Source organism: Belonocnema kinseyi, chromosome 2 (genome assembly GCF_010883055.1).
Source record: "Belonocnema kinseyi isolate 2016_QV_RU_SX_M_011 chromosome 2, B_treatae_v1, whole genome shotgun sequence".
NCBI lineage: Eukaryota > Metazoa > Arthropoda > Insecta > Hymenoptera > Cynipidae > Belonocnema > Belonocnema kinseyi.
In genome coordinates, this window is record NC_046658.1 from 111,975,689 (window position 1) to 111,996,391 (window position 20,703).

General features: G+C 27.6%; 2 protein-coding genes across 2 annotated transcripts; one reads left to right on the top strand and one right to left on the bottom strand.

Moving 5' to 3' along the window:
• Window positions 1-4,983: 4,983 nt before the first annotated feature.
• Window positions 4,984-14,377, bottom strand: LOC117182943. The gene is made up of 4 exons (XM_033376060.1): window positions 14,311-14,377; window positions 8,423-8,691; window positions 7,439-7,555; window positions 4,984-5,300 (listed from the first exon to the last, which is right to left on the bottom strand). The coding sequence occupies exons 1-4, from the start codon at window positions 14,375-14,377 to the stop codon at window positions 5,025-5,027; spliced, it is 729 nt and encodes a 242-aa protein (XP_033231951.1). The 3' UTR covers window positions 4,984-5,024.
• Window positions 14,378-14,733: 356 nt separating this feature from the next.
• Window positions 14,734-18,618, top strand: LOC117182944. Its single transcript, XM_033376061.1, has 3 exons — window positions 14,734-14,860; window positions 17,802-18,073; window positions 18,478-18,618. The coding sequence occupies exons 1-3, from the start codon at window positions 14,791-14,793 to the stop codon at window positions 18,616-18,618; spliced, it is 483 nt and encodes a 160-aa protein (XP_033231952.1). The 5' UTR covers window positions 14,734-14,790.
• Window positions 18,619-20,703: the final 2,085 nt, after the last annotated feature.

Here is a 20,703-nt window from a genome sequence, read left to right on the forward strand (position 1 = left end):
GAAGTTCAAATTTTATCAAAAATAATTATATTAACAATATTTTCTGAACTGATTTTTTTTTTATTGTCGCTAACCAATTTTTTTTAAATGCTTGAATTTTAATCAATTGTGGCTTATTTTTTCGAGGAAAACATTCCCTTTAGTTATGAAGAAATAATAAGCAAACTTCAACAACAATAATTATTAAAGAATATTTAATTTCCTTTTAAATAATTTATTTTTATTCTTAAAAAATTTTTCTAAATTAATTATTAGGTCATTTGAATTGAAAAGAGGACAAAAGTGGAAAATTTCAGAATAAACCGCAACGACAAAGACGCAAAGTCAAAGAAAAGCTGCAAATATTACTGATGGTATCATTTCAAATAAACAATAACAAGTTGTTTCAAAAGTTTATTTAATCATCTTATTTTCATTCAAAAGCGACATTTTATGTACAGGAAATAATTTATACTAAAATATATCACAAAAAAATAATAATTAGCACCAAAAACTCGCAAAGTCCAATTTTTCACTTATGGGTTTTTTAACTCTAAACCAGACCTATAGGGGTTAAATTCCAAAAGTAATTTTTGATTCATATTTACAAAAAACGTACGTTTTTCTTATGGGAGATACACGGTAAACGTAACGCTGCTAAATAAATTAAATGAAAAAATACATTTTTAATTGAATACTGTTTCAAAGTTATTAACAAAATAAAAATAGATTTATTCACTTTCAATTCAGCAAAGGCATATTTTACTCATTATCATTCATGTTCTAACGAATTTTTAATTTTTTTATGAATCTTTATGAATTTAAAAAAGAATTGTTGCATCTTCAACAAGTGGAACGATTGAAAAATCCCAAAAAATAAAATTCCTGACACTGTCAAATTTATGAATTCTAAAATTCCTAAATAATGAAATTCCCGACACTGTAAAACTCCCAAATATTAAAAATCCTGAATTGGGAAATTCCCGAATAATTAAATTTCCCTCATCATTAAATTTTCCTAGTCAGTAATTTTATTTTTCGGGATGCTTCTGTCGTCCCTAACAAGTTGGATCTATTTGCGCCATAAGTCTGTAATTATACATTAAAATTTTTCTGAAAATTAATTTTATGGATATACGTTAAAAGCGAGAAAAAAAATTCCACCAACTTAAATTCTATAATGAAATTTATGATATTCAAAATATACAGAAAGAAATATTGTCTCATTTTTTTCAAAAAATAGATTTATCGCGTTTTTTTCGCTTACTCCTCAAATATAATTTTTCAAATACATTTTTTGTGGATGCGAGAAAAATTTGACGGTATTTGTATGAAAATTCTAAACCAAAAATTTGGACCACCCTACTGATCATTCATTAACTTTTATCGAGAATGGATTAACTTTTTGTACCTTTTTATTAGAAGTGTCAATTCAATCGTGTATTGCGTCGATGTCCCGAAGTACCTAAACGAAATGTTTTTAAGCTATAATGCCAAATTCTGATAAGGTATGACCATGAGATATAATTATGAAGTATACTCTTTGTCCCTAAATCAAGAAGTCCCTGTTACATGCCAAACAACATTTAGCAAATTGTAAGAACTAATAGATACCTGAATACAAATTCAACTTAGGAATTATATTATTATTATTATTATTATCATCATCATTATTATTATTAAGTACGCAATTGCAGATATTTAGCTGGATCGATTAAATATGTATAAATCTATATGAGTAGTATCTAGATTAATTTTTGGTCATTGACCTTCTAAAACTGTATTTTGGAACTTGAGGAAAAAATTGAAAATGTAATTTATTCAATCATACGAAGAGGAAATATGCAAACAATTTATTGAAGCAATGTTGGAAAACATTTTTGAATTAAAAATAATTCACCATCCGGGACGTAAAACAATATTTTGTAATTTTTTATGTCAAATGCTTCATAATTTGAATTATGACATTTTTTCTATGGGCAGAAAAAGTAATTTAGTTTTTTCCTAAAGTTTCAAATTATAAAAAATTCGTAGTAGTACCATCCTCAGTACAATGTTCGTTAAACTTACAGTATTTTCGTGTATACTTAGAAACAGCTCCCGTGTTATGTAATTATATTAATAATTTTTCAAATTTAATTGAGATTAATTCGGCTATCATATGGTAAATCTTATCTTGTGTAGAAGCTCACATGTACTGTAATTATCAACGATAAGGTTGAACAATCCATAGGATTGTTTTCCTTTTAACTGGTCCACTATGACCAGAAAATTTCAAACTAAAATTATTATTACCTGGGTCAAAAATTTCCTCAAAAGATGTTTTGACACTATTGTAATTCAAATTTTTGAAAAACCATTTCAATACTGAATTTATCAAAACTCTATTGAACTCTTTCAAGATTTCACAATAATTTTAGATAAAGGAAATTGCAAAGAAAAATTGAAAGAAAAGATATAGTGGAGAATTGACTTTTGCACTCATCAAATATTCGCACTCGTTGATACGACATTCATAGAAAAATAATTTGTATCTTTTCCATTTAAATTAACAAACAATATGTGTAGGTAGATCGTAAGTTGTCTTCCACAAGAAAAAGTAAAATATTCGAATTTGCCTAAAAGAAAGGTATATCTAGAGTATAGGTACATAGATATTATTTCAGACAAAATGTGTTTATTAAATAAATGAATGTTTACAAATGTATAGATGATTTTTATTTGTTAAAATATAATAAAAATGGAGTAATGTATAAAAACGTGATTTTCTTTACAAAATCCTTAAATTAAATAAATTCTAATTGAGTTAAGGAAAGTTTCTTTTTCTCGTTCTTAAAGATATCACTATACAAAAAATTCTACTTAGTTACTTATATAATATTATTAATATTATACATAATCGTTAATTCTGTCCACATTGAAGTTTTTATGTTTCCACATATAAATATACTAATATAATATAAATAATTAACTTAAAAATCATGATTTATAATTGGGGAATTAATCATTTCTAAAGATTTAGTTTTAAGAAACTAATTTAAGAATGCCTTAATTTTTAAACGAAATTTGTAATTGTTTATTTTTAGACGCATTGAGTTTAAATTGTATAATTTTGAAAGCTTCCCATAAAATAATTGATACAAATTTTAATCTTTTTAGAATAATTTAACTCTGTAGTTTCACAATGAAAATTTTAATTTAATTATTCAACAAATTTAGACTGAAAGCCACCCGTAACTACAATAGATTTAAATACAAATGTGAAAATTTTTAGGACCATTTCATTGAGATTTATTTAAATCTTCATTTAAATTTAGATTTAAATCTTCTTAATTGCTTTGTTTCAATTAAAGTAGGTAATAAATTTGAAGAAAAAAATTAAATTTAAATATTCTAAATTGCTTTATTTCAATTAAGGTAGGATTTAAATTGTACCAAATTTTAAATTTCAATATTCTAAAATGGTTTGCTTCAATTAAAGAACGTTGTAAATTTAGAAAATTTATATTTAGGTATTCTAAATTGTTTGACTTCAATTAAAGTCGGTTTAAATTTTTTTAAATTTAGATTTAAATATTCTGCGTTCTTTGGTTTTGAATTAAAGTAGGTTTTTAAATTAAAATTTTTAAATGTAAATATTCTAAATTATTTGGTGACAACCTTAACCTTACAAAATTTTATGTTCTTTAAAATTAAAGTTAAAAATAATTTTTCAAATTCAAATTTTGAAAATAAGAAGATTTTAGAACTAGGAATTGTAAATTTTATTTTTTATCATTTAAAAATGTTTCATTCTTTTTCGAATGGAAATGCTTAAAATTGTGCTATTTCAAACATTAGAAGCAAAGCCATTTGTTTTTGTATTCTTTTTTTTAATTCTTAGTTATATTTGAAATATTTTCTAATTTTAATGTAATTTCCTATTTTCAGTTGAATGTTCAAAATAAGGAATCATTTAAAATTGAAAATACTTGTTGCAAATGTTTCAATAATGAATAATAATAATTTCAAATAAAGTGTTAAAATTAAAAAGTTTCGAAATTAAAACCGTAAAAATTCCATCTATCCCAATTTTTTCGGGGTGACTAGACCCAGCCTAATATTTAAATAATTTAATTTACGTAAAATAATTTAAATTGTAAAGAGTTTGATTCTAAAAACATTTCAATATCACAATTCTTTGTATTTAGAATTTTTTGAAGTTTTAAATTTAGTTCGGATTCGTTCAATTTTCATGTTCAGTGGTAGAAATTTTCTCATTTTTAATGTTTCTCGTTTAAAATTACTTCACTTTTAATTTTTGTTTCATAATTTAATGTTGGAGGTTCTTAATTCATAATTTTTCCACTTTGAAAGCTGAATATGACAGTCAATTTATTTTTTGATCTGAGACAAATCTTTCTAATCCATTTTAATATTACATAATAATTTTGTACGTAATAACAATTTTAAAATTCTAGAATTTCAAAAGCTTCGTCTTCGAAAGAATTCTTTAATTTTTAATTTAATTAAAATAAAAAAGTATTTAAACTCAAAACGTTTCAATTTCGAACGCTTTTAATGAGAAATAATACCATTTAAATTCCTTCGATTTTCAAATGATCTCTTTTTCCAAATTCTAATATGAAGTTATTCAATTTTTAAAATGTGTAAATTGCCTTATTTTCGCAATAATAATCTCAATTTCAATCTTAAAGTTAGAAATGATACAATTTCAACTTTTTTCTCATGAAATGGTCGAATTTTGAACATGTTAGTCTCAAAATTGTATAATTTAGAGAGCGTTCAATTTCAAATTTTAAAATTTTGAAATCTTGCATTTAGAAATAATAAAAGTTTAATTCCTTTTCATTCAATTGAAAATGTTTTTTTTTCAAGATTCCACCTAATCTAAAATCGTTAGAATTGGAACGTTTTCAATTAAAAATCGTTCAATACATTTTTTGTCAGCTCTTTTAATCCGAAATTAATCATTATTAATTCAAAAATTTGATGAACTCCTAATATTCCAAAAATTGTTTACTAATAAGTTTTTTTAAAATCATTCAAATGTTGAATTCTGTTGGAAACAATAAACATTCAGTGTGATTTTGTTCACATGTTTCAGAATTGTCCTCGAATTGTTCTTTTGTCGGAAGCCAGGAAGTAATTTGGCGAAGATGAACTGGAAATCTATTTTTCAAAGAGATTTGAGCTGCATTAATGATAGGACTTGTTTTGCAAATCAAAAGTTTAATACAAGACGTGTCAGAGCCATCGAGTCTTTCTATTAGTTGTTCTGGAAGGGTTTCATCATGAGCTTGGTTCACCAATTTTTGAATCTGAAAATAAATGTTTAATTAATTAGATTAGTACGTTCAAAACCATTAATTTATATTATATGATAAAGAATATTGGCAATTATTAATAATAGTGAAAAGTAAAATGGCTGTTCCAAAATGTATATTCTGATTTGACTAAAATCGTATTAAAAACATCCAACACCTTCAATATTTACAGCTATTTACTATGAGGAAAGTAACTTGAAAAAAGAGATTTTTTATTTTTTTATTGTTGAAACCTTGATTGCCTTTTCTTTGCCTGAAGTTCTTTTATATCTCAAATTTCAAATTTTGCAAGTTGAATCACAAAATAATCCTTTTTAATTAGAAAAATATATGTTATTGTCTTTTTCACCGGAGATTAGTATTTAAAAAAAGATTAAATCTCACAGATATACCATTTTTTAGCAACTTGCGTTTTTCAATAATTTTAGAGTATTTAAACGGAAACTAAGAAATACCAATTTAAAATACCAATTATGTCGAAATTGATATTTTCAATACAAAATTATTAATTTTTATAGAATATTCACAATTATTTAACAAAGTTAAATTATGTTGGCATGTTTCTGCACAAATTTGTATTTTTGAACTAAACTCATTAAACTTAAATTCAACTATTTTTATTCCAAATAATAAAATTTGCAATATTGAATAATTTCAAATTGTGATAATGATTTTCGTCAAAAATTGAACATTTTTAGTGTGAATTGTCATCTTACATCAAAAATTAATGTTTTTAAACAAAAATCATTATAATTTGAACAAGATCTATGATTTTTTTCAATTATGTTAGTGCTCCTTCTCAGAAATTTGTATTTTTACTTCAAAAAAATATTTATTTTAAACATTCACAATTTTTTAACAATTTTGGGTTATGTTATCGTTTTACACCTGACATCGGTATTTTTTGTAACAAAAAAATATATTTTAAAGAAGATTTAACATTTTTGAACAAACAATTATATTTCAAAGAAGATTAACAATTTTAAACAATTTTAGCATATGTTTTCGTTTTACACCGAATATTGGTATTTTTAGTACCAAAAAACTATACAAAATAAAATAAAAAATTCGTGTGCAGTTGTATGGATACAAATAGGTCTATATTTCATAGAAAGTGGTTTATTTCAAACAAACATAATTTGATTTCTAAGAATATTCACAATTTTGAATAATTTTGTGTCATGTAACGTCAGTGTTTTTCTTTGAGAATTGATAGTTTTAATTTAGAAAAATCATAAAATTTTAAATTCCACCATTTGTATACAATTTTATGTCATTATACGGTTTTATACGGGAAATCGATATAGATTTCGAAGAAAATTTACAATTTTTGAAATATTTTAGGTAATGTTAACATTTTTCATCGAAAATCGCGGTGATTATTAGGAAAAGAAAATCAGGTTTTCAGAAAGACCTACCATTATAAATAAACTTTCTGTTAGTTTTATTACCAAATTTTGGTATTTTTGATAAAAAATCATTAATAGGTTCGAAAAAATGCTTACAAGTGTTGAACAATTTTAGGTTATGTTATCATTTTGCACAAAAAATCGGTACTTTTAGTGCAAAAAAAACTACATATTTCGAAAAAGATCAAAACTTGTTCTAGAATTGTATAGATGCACATCGGTATTCATTTAATCGAAAATCGGTTCTTTTTGACGAAAATAATTAAATTTCCAATATGATGTATTTTAAATATTTTTTTGTCAATGTTATTTTAGTATTTTTCGTAAAAAATTGGTATTTTTAATGTAGAAAACGCATTAGATTTCAGATTACATCAATTTTATACAATTTTAGGTTCTTGCAGGTTTTTATATGGAAAATCGGTATAGATTTTAATGAAGATCTATTGGCAATCGGTTATTTAAAACAAAACCATTAGAATTGGAAAAGAAGTGAAGATATCAATTTTCGTTAATTATAAAAAATATTGGCGTTCGTTGTTTTTTTTGCGAATTCAGATAATAGATGTGCAATAAAATCAAAAAATTTGTGACTATATAAATTTAATACATTAATCTCAAAATTGTGTCAGGCTGAAAAAAAATAATAATCGCGCGCGTGTTTTTTCTGGTATTATTAAATAAAGACAATTTGAAATATCAATTTCTAAACATTCTACGTACCTTTTCACTCTTATTTTCTATAATGAATTTGTATGGATCCGGCATTTCTTGATCGTCATTAGTATCATCAGATCTAGCACGATCAACTTGTGGATTAAGTTCAAACAACGATCCTATCTAAAAAAAAAAACAATAAACAATATATGAAAAAATTAGCCAGGTACCCATAAGAAAGGGTTTCGTAGCATATCAAGAAGTTGATTATATCACCCCCCCCCCCTCTCGGACACGGGGTAAAGTAGGCCAGGGTACTGGTTAAAGTCAAGTAAAGTACGGGGTAAAGTCGGGTAGGCTACCGGGTTAAGTTGGATAGGGTGCGTGGTAATATCGACTAGGATACGGGGTAAAGTAGATTGGGGTACGGGCAAAGTCAGTTAGGGTACCGGATAATGTCGACCAGGGTATGGGGTGAAATGGGTTAGGTCACGCCGGTAGGGGGTAAAGTTTTCCGCAGTATACGGTATTAATTCGGCTAGAGTATTGAGTAAATATATCTAGGATGCGGGGTAAAATAGGATAGGTTACGGGATAATATCAGCTAGGGTACGGCGCAAAGTCCCCAGTGGGCACAAAATTTGGCGACGTCTTGACGACATCGTTACGACATGTTTACGACAACTTTACGACATCCTATGTCGATGTCGTTTCGCTGTCTTTACGATATCGTAAAGACATCTTCAGATCTGCGACTTATTCACGATATCGTAAAGACACCTTAAAGACATGGACATAGGATGTCGTAAGGTTATCGTAAAGATGTCGTAACGATATCGTAAAGACGTCGCCAAACTTTGTGCCCACTGGGTCGGTTATGATACGAGGTAAAGTTGGTTAGGGTTCGGGGTAAACTCAACTAGGGTACGGGGTAATGTCGGGTAGAGAAAAAAGTACGACGAAACCCGACCGAAACTATAAGGAACTACGAAACCCTAATATGAAAAAGGACTTGTTTTATAACTATTGTTTTCTAGAATTGAATTATACCAATTGAGCGAGGAAAATAACACTATTAACGGCAATAGCTGTTATTTTTTGTGTATCCAATCCAAGCAGGCGAAAAAATGTCGATACAAAAGTAAATGCTCCAAAGGCTCGTTTTGATTTTTTCCCATCATTGCCATCTTCACCATCGTCACCCTTTTTTTGGGTTCCTTTGCGATTCAAGCTTTTTGCCACCAAATCAGCGATGTCCTTAGCAGTCTTGAAATAATTCTGTGCGTTCCGCAATCCTTCTTTTATTTTATCGAATACGCCTAAAATATAAACAACATTTTTAAACTTGAAAAATAGTTAATAACCAAATTGAATATTAAAAGTTGATTTTTTCTAACATTTTCGTAAAGTGTTGAAATTTGCCAAGAAAGCCACCTATTTTTCTATAGTTGAGCTTTTTTCGCGGAAATGACTTTATTTGGTTCACAATGATAAATAAAAAATAAAATTTGAGCGGTTTTGTTAATTCGAAGTTTTACAAAAAAAATCTTTAAAAACCATTTTTCTGCATGAATTTGGTCGTTATTTATTTGCTATCGATTCGTTGGATGTATTTTTCTAATTTTTCAAATGATAATTGTAAACTGGACACTCTTTGGATACAGATGTTTTTTTTTACAATAACCGTAATCTCTTAAAAATATAAACAATTTATTTAAACAAATGTAAATAAATATAAATTTTTTATCTAATTTTTTTTATTTTTGATCATCGAATATCAATCTTTATTTCATGACACATTATATGAAAAAATAAAAACATCAAACTATCATCGAGTCGCAATTTATTGCTTTTTTTCGCTTGGCATTCAGCGCGCGTCGACCATGTCGCACATGCCGTGGCACAGTGCGGCCAAATGAGGTGTCCGTGGACAAATTAACTTTTAGCCCAAACTATTCGACAGATTAAAAATTTTTTTTAAATTAAAGCTTAAAAAATTTCTAACAAAGTTGTCGAGGCATCTTTATTACACGTTGTTTAATTTTTTTTATTTAACAGTGAAAATGCATTTTTTTTAAATGACGAAGATGCCGTTTTGTGGAAATTGATCTAATTTATGTAAAAGTACATAAAATGAGTAGGGAAACTTGTCTTGAACGATGTCCAGTAGTATCAGATATTTAAAAAATTGTTTATAATTTATACAAAAATTATTCAACAAATGTTAGATTTTCAGTAAAAATGATATATAGCTACTTCAGAGATGTTTTTTTAAGTGGTAATCTGTTGGCAAAAATATTTCGATATAACTTTTAAAAAAAAGTGACCATTTGTTAATTATTTGAACAAATTTTATAAACAAATGCATAAATTCTTTATTTTCAAATAGATTATAGCTTTCTTGTGCTATTCTTTGATTTCAGATCATTAAAGTTGTTTGTTTAAGCAAAATAATAATAAATTCATCATATTATCATTTTTCAGTAAAAGAAATTCTTTTTTTTTTGTTTAAATCAAGTTCTTATATGTTAAAAATACCTCTTGACATGATACTTGATTATAAAAAAATAATTTCGATTTGCTTAAACAAATTAAGAAAAAAAAACGATTGTTTTGCCATTTTTCAACAAATGGTTTTCGTTTTTTCAGAGAAATAAATTCCTAATGTCTTGCTAGTAATTCTCTATAGTTATTTTTGATTAATACTAAACAATTAGTGATTGTTGTTAAAAAATGTAATGAATAAATGCATATTTTGGCCCTGTTTTAGTAGCTAAATTTAATTTCTTTAAAACAATCAATTAAATGTGTATAACCAAGGGGCCACGGGAACCTCATTTGGCCCCACTTTGCCACGGCACGCGCAACCCGGGCGACGCGCGCTGAGTTCCGAACGAAAAAAAAAAACAATAACTTGCGACTCGATGAAAGTTTTTATGTTTTTCTTTTTTCATGTAATGCGTTATGAAATAAAGATTGATATTCGATGATAACAAATGAGAAATTAGATAGAGAAGTTATATTTATTTTCACTTGTTTAAATAAATTGTTTATATTTTCAACAAATTACGGTTATTGTAAACATAAAAAAAATTTGTATAGAAATAGTATCCAGTTTACAATTACCATTTGGCAGATTTTTACACAAAATGGAAATATTTTTTTTATTATTAACTTGCAGTAAATGCACGCACGTAGGGTACGCCATAATGTTTCTGGATTTTTATTTCATAACATTTAAATTATAAACTATTTAAAAATCCATTTTTAAATAATTTTTTTTTACCTATCGAAGTAAAAATTAAAACTTAATAATTGCGCATTGAAAGCGTTTAAAATGTAAAACTACACGAAGAGAAATTTCACGAGATGAATTCACGTAAGCGCATGATTCATAGTCATAGACTCTGTGATCTTAAAGCATAGAATTCGAGACCTGATAACAAAGGGGCGTTTCCTAATGAGGACCATTTCGCTGCCCCCCCCCCCTCCAGGCACATTTAACTTTTTTCGGCTAAATATTTAGTGCAGAATTTGTTCAAATTTGTACAACCAAAATTAGAATTTGTGCATCACCGGAAGTACCTGTTTTCTCAGAAAAACACTGGCATTAACACCTAAAAAACAACCCCCTGCTGGACAAGCGTCATATCGGATCCAGCGAAACGTTCCGTTAATCCTGAAATGATCTAAAATCAACTATATATGAGTGCATTATTTTCGTCTTAATTTGCTCAAGCCGGTGCAACCAACTTCAACCCCTAAAAACGACCCCCTGTTGAGCAAACTTCAACTCGGATTAGCGAAACGTAGCGCTAGCCCCGACATTATCCAAAATCAACTTTATATGGGTGCATTTTTTCTGTTTTAATTTATTCACATTTGTATAACCAACTTCAACCCCGACATTATCCAAAATCAATTTTATATGGGTGCATTATTTTCGCTTTGATTTATTTAAATTTGTACCACCAACTTAAACCCCTAAAAACTACCCCCTGTATGAGAAATACCATGGCGGGGCAAACGAAGCGTTTCGCTGGCCCCGACATTATCCAAAATCAACTTAATATGGGTGCATTATTTTCGCCTTGATTTTTTCAAATTTGTGCAAGAAACATCAACACCTAAAAAACAACCCCCTGTTGGAGAAGCGTCATATCGGATCCAGCGAAACGTTCCGCTAGTCCCGAAATTATCTAAAATCAACTATATATGGGTGCATTATTTTCGTCTTAATTTGCTCAAGCCGGGACCAGCGAAACGTTTCGCTGGCCCCGCAATGGTGTTTTCCTTACAGCGGGTAGTTTTTAGGGGTTGAAGTTTGTTGCATAAATTTGAACAAATTAAGACGAAACTAATGCACACATATAAAGTTGATTTTGGATAATGTCGGGCCAGCCAAACGTTTCGCTGGCCCCGCCATGGTGGTTTTCTTACACGGGGTTGTTTTTAGGGGTTGAAGTTGGTTGTACAAATTTGAACAAATTAAAACGAAAATAATGCACCCATATAAAGTTGATTTTGGATAATGTCGTGACTAGCGCTACGTTTCGCTAATCCGAGTTGAAGTTTGCTCAACAGGGGGTCGTTTTTAGGGGTTGAAGTTGGTTGCACCGGGTTGAGCAAATTAAGACGAAAATAATGCACCCATATATAGTTGATTTTAGATCATTTCAGGATTAACGGAACATTTCGCTGCATCCGATATGACGCTTGTCCAGCAGGGGGTTGTTTTTTAGGTGTTAATGTTTCTTGCAAAAATTTGAAAAAATTAAGGCGAAAATAATGCACCCATATTAAGTTGATTTTGAATAATGTAGGGGCCAGCGAAACGTTTCGTTTGCCCCGCCATGGTATTTCTCATACAGGGGGTAGTTTTTAGGGGTTTAAGTTGGTGGTACAAATTTAAATAAATCAAAACGAAAATAATGCACCCATATACAGTTGATTTTGGATAATGTTCTGACTAGCGGTATGTTGCGCTGGATCTGATATGACGTTTACTCAACAGGGGGTAGTTTCTAGGGGTTGAAGTTGGTTGCACAAATAGGAACAAATTACAGCGAAAATAGTGCATCCATATAAAGTTGATTTTGGATAATTTAGGGACTAGCTGTACGTTACGCCAGATCCGATATGAAGTTTACTGAACAGGGGTTGTTTTTCAGGGGTTGAAATTTGTTACACATTTCAACAAATTAAAACGAAATAAATCACCTATTTAAAGTTAATTTTGGATAATGTTCGGGCCAGCGAAACTTTTCGCTGGACCGAGATTGTTCTTTGCACAGGTTGTAGTTTTGAGGGATTGAAGTTGGTTGCAAAAATGTGAACAAATTAAAACGAAAATAATTCACCCATATAAAATCGATTTTAGATAATGTCGGGACTAGCGTTACGTTTCGCTAGATCCGATATGACGCTTGCACAACAGCGGGTTGTTTTTTAGGGGTTGAAGTTTGCTGTACAAATTTGAAGAAATGAAAACGAAAATAATTCACTCATATAAATTTGATTTTAGATAATGTCGGGGACAGCGAAACGTTTTCCTGGGCCCGCCATGGTGTTTTCCGTTCAGAGGGTCGATTTTAGGGGTGGAAGTTGGTTGCACAAATTTTAACAAATCAAGACGAAAATAATGCACCCATACTAAGTTGATTTTGAATAATGTCGGGACTAGCGTTACGTTTCGTTAGAGCCGATATGACGCTTGCTCAACAGGGGGTTGTTTTTTAGGGGTTGAAGTTTGCTGCACAAATTTGAACAAATGAAAACAAAAATAATTCACCCATATAAAGTTGATTTTAGATAATGTCGGAGCTAGCAAAACGTTTCACTGGACTTTGGTTGAAAATTGAACTGTTCTTTTGAAAATTTGGAAATTCCTTTCTTCTTAGTGGAAAATTATTTTTTTTCAGTTGAAAATTCATTTCTTCCATTTTTAGTTCGAAATTTATATTTTTGAGTTAAGAATTCAACCATTTTATTCAAAATTCATGCATTTTACGTAGAGGATACCAGCCTACAGTATAAATAATGAACGTAAAATAGACTATCATTAATTAAAAACACAAATATACCTAAAATATATCATTAAAATTTTAATTTATTAACACATTATATAGTTTACTGACTATTAATTAAACTACATTAATTATTTTACATAAATTATCATTTTAAATTAATAATTCTCTACTGTAGGTTCATAGTTATTGTAGGATGGTCTCTGTATATATTTTGCATTTAGCGAAAAAGGAGAGGAAAAAGGAAAAAGCAGAGCAAGTCAGGCAACTTCGAAATTAGAATTTTGTAGTAACCCTGAAATATTTACCCAATATATCGAACCTAGATTTTCTTTTGCCAATTCAAAGAGTAGGTGATTTATTATTGATTTATGATTTACACGACAGAGAAAATTCGAGCGGGAACATAGAAATTTGAATGTGGACAAAGTGAATAAATGATTAGGGAAAAAAAACTAAAGTGTTGTTCAAATCAATCGGAAAAGATTATTTTGTGAAAAAAACCAACGTTTTAATAAAACATGATTGTCGTCATCAGTAGAATGACAATTAAGATGAAAATCCTCTCTTAGCGTAAGTATTTCTAATGCCCTGGTTCACACTGATCAAATCCTTGATTTTGATGAAAATGTCGAATATGCCAGGCATCTTCCTCAGCATCAAGGATTATAATAATGTTAAACAGGATACCAGGCATACTGACGCTAAAGGAATTATTTCCGTATTAATTTTCACGACCCTGATTAGGCGAAAATCGTATTGTTAAATCAAATTTGGGGTTTTTCGCCGAATAAATTTGTCCGATAGAGTTGAACAACTCTTTAGATGTTTTTTGTTTCCTAAGGATTGATTCTCGGACGTGAATGGACTTTTATATTGTGAATGGATTCGAAAATTATTATTAATAATTACCTCCATTGTTACAAAATGTCGGGGAGGCCGAAATCACGATTAAAAAACAGAGAGTAACAGTAGCCATCCTTTCAGAACGATGTCTCCAGTTGCACTGAACTATTTATTTTAGACCAGAACGTAATCGGTGTCAGGAAAGAAGTAATTACGTTATCTTGATTATTTTTTATAATTTTACAGTATTTTTATACTTATAAGAGACAACTCGTTTTCCTCATTCGTGTCTCCACGCATCCTTAGCCAAGCAAGAAGGTACCTCGTAATTTACCAAAGGTTGCACGCCAAAACAGTTTGCATCCGATTCAGTACCAAAACGGATTTTAGTTGACAAGAGTTTCCGAGAAATAAGACTTACTGTATTTTAAGTTCGCTTAAATTATGCCTACTCAATGGCTGATTTTTATTTATAATTTATTTTTTGCCACTGTTATTCACTTTACAAGAGCAATAAATGACGATTCAGAATTTTATCTCCAGGAAATGAGAAGTTTGAGTGAATTGCCATTAGACAAATTGATTCAAATCAGATCTACATTTGCAGATGAAATCAGTAAGTATCTTAGTATGTTCTTATATTAATTAGTTAACATTGTTATCAGGGTTTTGATCATTTAGGACATTTCGGTGAACCACCACCCACCCCTACTTAAAAATGTCATATAACACTATATCTGACCACCATCTATTTATAAATAAAAAAACATAAATGTAATTTTATATAAATGTTATTCATATCATGAATAATTAGTTTAAACTATTTGATATTAGAACAAGAATACTTTAAGTAAATTCTTTAAATATTTTTTTTTATTTGGGAAGACTTATATAATTTAAAAATGAACTCTTTGTCCGTTTTTTTTAAGAATTCTCACTTTTTCTCTTTTATCAAAAAACGTCCCTCTGCTCTTGTTTTTTTTCTTAAACTTTAACAGAATTAGTAAAACTCATTACGAAAAGCAAATATTCTTCACTAAAAGCTAATTTTTTTATAATTTATCATTTAAGTTGAAAATTCCAAGGAAATTGTTGTAATTTTAACTATTTTGCTAACAATTCTTTTTTTTAGAATTTATTTTTTTCAATGAAAATATAACTTTTCAATTTTATTTGAAAATTGATGATAGATCATTTCTGGTAGAACATTCATGTATTCTGTTGAAAATTCCTCTTTTTTATAAAAAATTCATCTTTTTGTTTGAAAATTCATCCCATTTGTTAAAAAATTCAACTGATGTGTTGGTTAAAGATTGAAATATTTTTTTGCTCTTGACTCAAAATCCAAATATTTTTTGTTGAAAATATTGACTACTATTACATGTTTCGTTGATAATTTATTTTTTCTGATTAAAAAATAAACTGCTTAGTTTAAAATTGAACTACTTTGTACATAATTAATTTCCTTTGAACAAAAGATTCATAACTTTAGTTTAAGATTCAATTATTTGGTCGCAAATGAACTTTTTTCTTAAAAGTTCATATTTTCAGGTTCAAAATTTAACTATTTGGTAGAGAATTAAGCTATATGGTTTAAACATAACTTTTTCATATTTTTTGTTGAAAATCCAACTGCTTAATGTGCAGAATTCCTGAAAATAAAAACAAGAATCCAACGAACAAATTTGCAAAACCACCATTAAATGCTTCTATTACAATTTGCAAAAAGATAAAAGTTTTCCAAAAAAACAAAAAACAAAATATTTGTCGGACAAGAATAAATAAAAGAAAACAGAAATTAGAAGGCAACCAACCAAATCCCCTTTATTCTCTTTTTTATTTTTGTCGTCATTTAACTTTCATTATTATTTATCTATAATTTTATTCCTTTATTTATCTACCTTTCTTTCTTATTTAACTGCTTTTTCGAAAAATAAATTATTTGTCTATTTTGGCAGGAAATTGATATTTTTTGTTAAAAATTTATTATTTATTTAATTCCTCATTTTGGTTGATACAACTACTTTGTTGAAAATTCGTCTTTTTAGTGAAATTTAACTGGTTGAAAAATCATTTTTTTCCAAACTAAAATTTTACGATTCCCTCTTTTATTTAAAACTTATATTTCTGAGTTAAAAATTTTTTTTGTAGTTGAAAATTCAACTATTTCGTTGATAATTTATCTTTCTTAATTGGAAACTAATATTTTTAGATGAAAATTCAATCATGCGGTTATGTGTTTTGTTAAAAATTCATTTTTTTTGGTAGAAAATTAATGTATCTTGGTGAAAACTTATCTTTGTTGGTTAAATTTAACTGTTTCTTATTAATAGTGAAAATCTGTTTTGTTTGAAATACCAACTGTATTACACTTTTTGTTTAAAATTCATCCTTTTGATTGAAAATTTATTTTTTCAACTTAAAATTAACCTATTTAATTATCGTTAAGAAATTAATATTTTTTAGTTGAAAGTTCAAAATTTTCGTTGAAAATTTACGTATTTTGCTGACACCTCCTCTGTTTGCCAGAAAAATAATGATTTAAATGTAAAACCTTTTTTGTTTGAAATATCAACTATTCATTAATAATTCATCTTTCTATGTTTAAAACTCCACCAATTTGTTGAAAATTTTGTTTTTTGATTAAAATTTTTTTTCATTGATCAATTCAACTATTTGGTTGAAAATTTATGTAATTTGTTAAAAATTCTTTTTTTTATATGAAATGAATCTTCTTGGTTGAAAATTTAACTACATCGTTGAAAATGTATGTAATTTGTAAAAGATTATTAATTTTTTGTAAAAAAAATGGGGAATTTCGCCTTTTTTTAGAAAATTAACTTTTTTGGTTAAAAATTATCTTGTTTGTTAAAGCTTCCTTTATTTATATTCAATTTTTGTTAGAACCTCTTCAATTTTCGTTAGAAAATTAATATTGTTTAGTTAAAAATTACAGCATCTGGTTGAAAAGGACGATCATCTTTTTGGTTGAAATTTATTTATTTATGTATGTATATGTGAAGAAAATTAATCTTCTTAGTTGAAAATTTAACCATATGTTTAGAAATTCAATTCTTTTGCAGAAAGCTCGCCTTTTATTACTTGAAAATTCAATTTTTTTTTTTGCCTAAAAAATCTTTTTTGTTTGAAAATTAATATCTTTTGGATGAAAATGAGTCGGTTTTTTGTTAGGGTTTTTTTGTTAGGGTTTAAATATTTTCCTGAAAATTTATCTTTTTTGTTTAAAATTTAACTATTGAGTAATGGGTACAATTTTACCAAGCCCCCCCCCCCCCCCAAGACGTTTGATATTATTGTTAGATGACCTCCAAATAAATTTTAAAAATATATATAGTAAGAAAAAATCACTTTTGGAGGGGGTGGCGTGGTTCAAAATTCCAATAAAAAGCTACGTAATTTATGCACGGTCCCTCATTATAAATTGTGTATGGCGATAATGAATAAAATCACCCTTTCCTTTCAAGACTACAGAAAGCATTAAAATAAATGAAATTTTAGGAGCTAATTTTTTTTCTGTTTCAAATTGAAAATTGAAGACGAAGCGGATGGAAATTTGACAGTTAGCAGCAGGATGGGAGGTTTTTTACTTCCTTCGGCGCTTCCTCTCAAAAGAAATAGTAATAAGCCTATTAGAAGGTACGAGGAGTGGGACGATAAGGGAAAGGATACAAAAATTTCGAAAATATTTCAACTTGTCATAACCGCACTTTCTTTTTTGGCATTTGGAGGATACCTTTTGACTCTGATTATTATGGCGTGTAAGCGCGCTGTACCTCCACCTACGGCGTCAAGTTTCATAGTTCTTTCGGTAATATAATTTTTAAAATATATAGGAATAATTTTTTATTCCAATACGAAAAAAGTACTTATTATGTAAGATTGTTACATTTAATCAGTTAGCATTGAAATCCAACGTTTTTCTTATCATTTCCTGCATGAAGAATAAATTCTAGAAGGCGCCAATCATAATGTAAAAAATATTATCGAGTTATTTGCCAAAAAGTAGCGAAAAAGCAAACATCTTAGTACTAAAATACCATGTAAATTTAAAATGCATATGCTCCCTTAAAATTTAATTCATCTTTACATCTAATTTCTATAAACACATTTCGTATAAATTTTAAAATTTTAATGGAAAATTGATACTTTATACTTTGTTTGGCTAGTAAAGCATCACCTTATAGATAGAAAATTAATTTTTATACTTTTCAGGATTTGAAGAATTTGCAAAAAATCAAAAGACCCAAACGAAACATTTTCGTTTTCGATCCAATGGAAAATGAGTTTGACACCGACAGGATCTATAGAGGAATGATAATGTTATCTCGAGGATACGCACTTTATAATAAATAATTTGAAATTTTTCACACAAATAAGAGATTTTGCAAATAGAAATATATGTAAACAAAACAGAAAAGGTTTGTTTCTTTAAATAAACGTTAAATAATCACGTGTTCCAAAAAATGTAAAATTTTTTTAAATGATCATGAGTAACAGGCTGAGCATCGTGGTGTTAAAATTAAATGTAAATCCACAATATTTTTAATTGCAGATTTACACTATAATGACTAGCTTACAATTTATAAAATTTGTGACCCTTTCAAACACTTGATAAAACTGAAATTATATACAAAACTTAGTAGGTACCGGTACCTGCAATAAAATTCATGTGAATATTTTAATTAATTGAGGTTTTATTTTAAAAGATTCATTTTAAGTTTTAAAAATTTCGAAATATGTCGAAAAAGTATCTAAAAAATTTAGAAACTTAAGAAGTTTTGAAAATATTAGAAAATAATTTAAATCTGAAGAAGATTTAAAACAATTTAAAACAAAATGCAAATATTTTAATATTTCTAGAAAAAAAAGAAGCTTTTTATGAATTTTGGAAGTTTTTAAGAGAGCACATTTTTATTAAGATCCTGAAAAATCTTCCAAAATTTCAAAAAATCATGTAGAAAATGTTGAGCAAAATGTTCCAATTTTGAAAGATTAACAATCTGTAGGCCAAACTCAATAAATTTTAAAAACATTTCAAACAATATTTAAAATTTCAACAAATTAAACAAGATTTAAACAAAATACAATTTTTTAAATGTTTTTGAAATACAAATTTGAAGTTTTTTAAAGGTATTGAAAGACTTTACGATAATAATAAAAAATTCCTAAGATTCCGGTTTTTAATTAATTGAACTCTTTTTTATTTCAAATTACAATCTTTTTTATTTGAAATATTAAACTATTAAATTTTTTGTTGAGAATTCTTCCTTTTTGTTCCGAATTTTTTAACTTCGTTAAAGGTTTTACTATTTTGTTAAAAATTCTTTTTTTGTGGTACAAGATTCATCATTTTAATTCGAAATTCATCTATTTTTATAGAAACTTTTTTCCTTCATTAAAAATGCAAAAGTCTGCTTAAAAATTAATTATCCATTAAGGTTAATAATTAACTTATGTGTTGAAAATTCACATTTTACTGTTAGAAATGTCACTGTTCTAGATGAAAAATTAAAATCTTGTTTAGTTGAGACTTCAACTATTTGGTTGAAAATGTATATATTTTTTTAAATGTATACTTTTGGTTAAATTAAACTGTTTTTTGTTAGGATTTTTTATTAAATTGTTTGTAATATCAACAATTATGTTTTTCTATGAAAATTCATCTTTCTAAATTGAAAATTCAATTACTTTGTTGAAAATTCGTTACTAGGTTAAAAAATTTTTTTACTGAAAATTTAACTATTTGGTTTGAAATTCAACTGTTCGTTTGGAAATTCAACGGTTTTGTAGAAATTTTTTTTTGTGCGTAAAAATTAATTGTTTTAACCAAAATTTAACTATTCCCTTTTTAGTTGACAAGTAATTTTTTTAGTTTAGAAATGTCTTCTATTTGTAAAAAAATAATGCAATTTGTAGAAAATTCGTATTTTTTTGGTAGCAAATTAAGCTCTTTGGTTGTAAAAAATCCACGATTTGGTTAAAAACGTATGTATTTCGTTCGGAAATCATTTCTCTTGTAGAAAATTAGTCGTCTTCATTAAAAATTCAACTGTTTAGTTGAAAATCCATCTCTTTTGTCGAAATCTCATCTTCTTGGTTTGAAAATTCAACATTTTGGATTAATTGTTTTTCGACGCATAAATCTTTTTTGGTTAAAAAATAATTTCTTTTGGTTAAAATTGAATCGGTTTCGGCTGAGGGCTTAACTATTTTGTTAAAAATTAAAGCTCTTTTTTATTTGAAATTAAAATCTATTTTTAGGGAAAAATTAAAACTATTACATTTTTGCGTTGAGAATACATCCTTTATCGTAAAAATTTTTAACTACGTTCAAAGTATAAGCCTTTTGTTAAAAAATCATGTTTTGGTTGAAGATTATTCTTTTTGTTGTAAAATTTATCTATAAAGTTGAAAATTCAACTATATGGTTTAAAGTGA

Coding starts and splice junctions, on each gene's coding strand:
- LOC117182943 (XM_033376060.1), bottom strand. CDS start 14,377: ATGGCTACTGTTACTCTCTGTTTTTTAATCGTGATTTCGGCCTCCCCG. Junction 7,556..8,422: donor TTATTTTCCTCGCTCAATTG/GTATAATTCAAT, acceptor TTTTTTTTTTAG/ATAGGATCGTTGTTTGAACT. Junction 5,301..7,438: donor TAGAAAATAAGAGTGAAAAG/GTACGTAGAATG, acceptor ATTTATTTTCAG/ATTCAAAAATTGGTGAACCA.
- LOC117182944 (XM_033376061.1), top strand. CDS start 14,791: ATGAGAAGTTTGAGTGAATTGCCATTAGACAAATTGATTCAAATCAGA. Junction 14,861..17,801: donor TACATTTGCAGATGAAATCA/GTAAGTATCTTA, acceptor TGAAAATTGAAG/ACGAAGCGGATGGAAATTTG. Junction 18,074..18,477: donor CAAGTTTCATAGTTCTTTCG/GTAATATAATTT, acceptor TATACTTTTCAG/GATTTGAAGAATTTGCAAAA.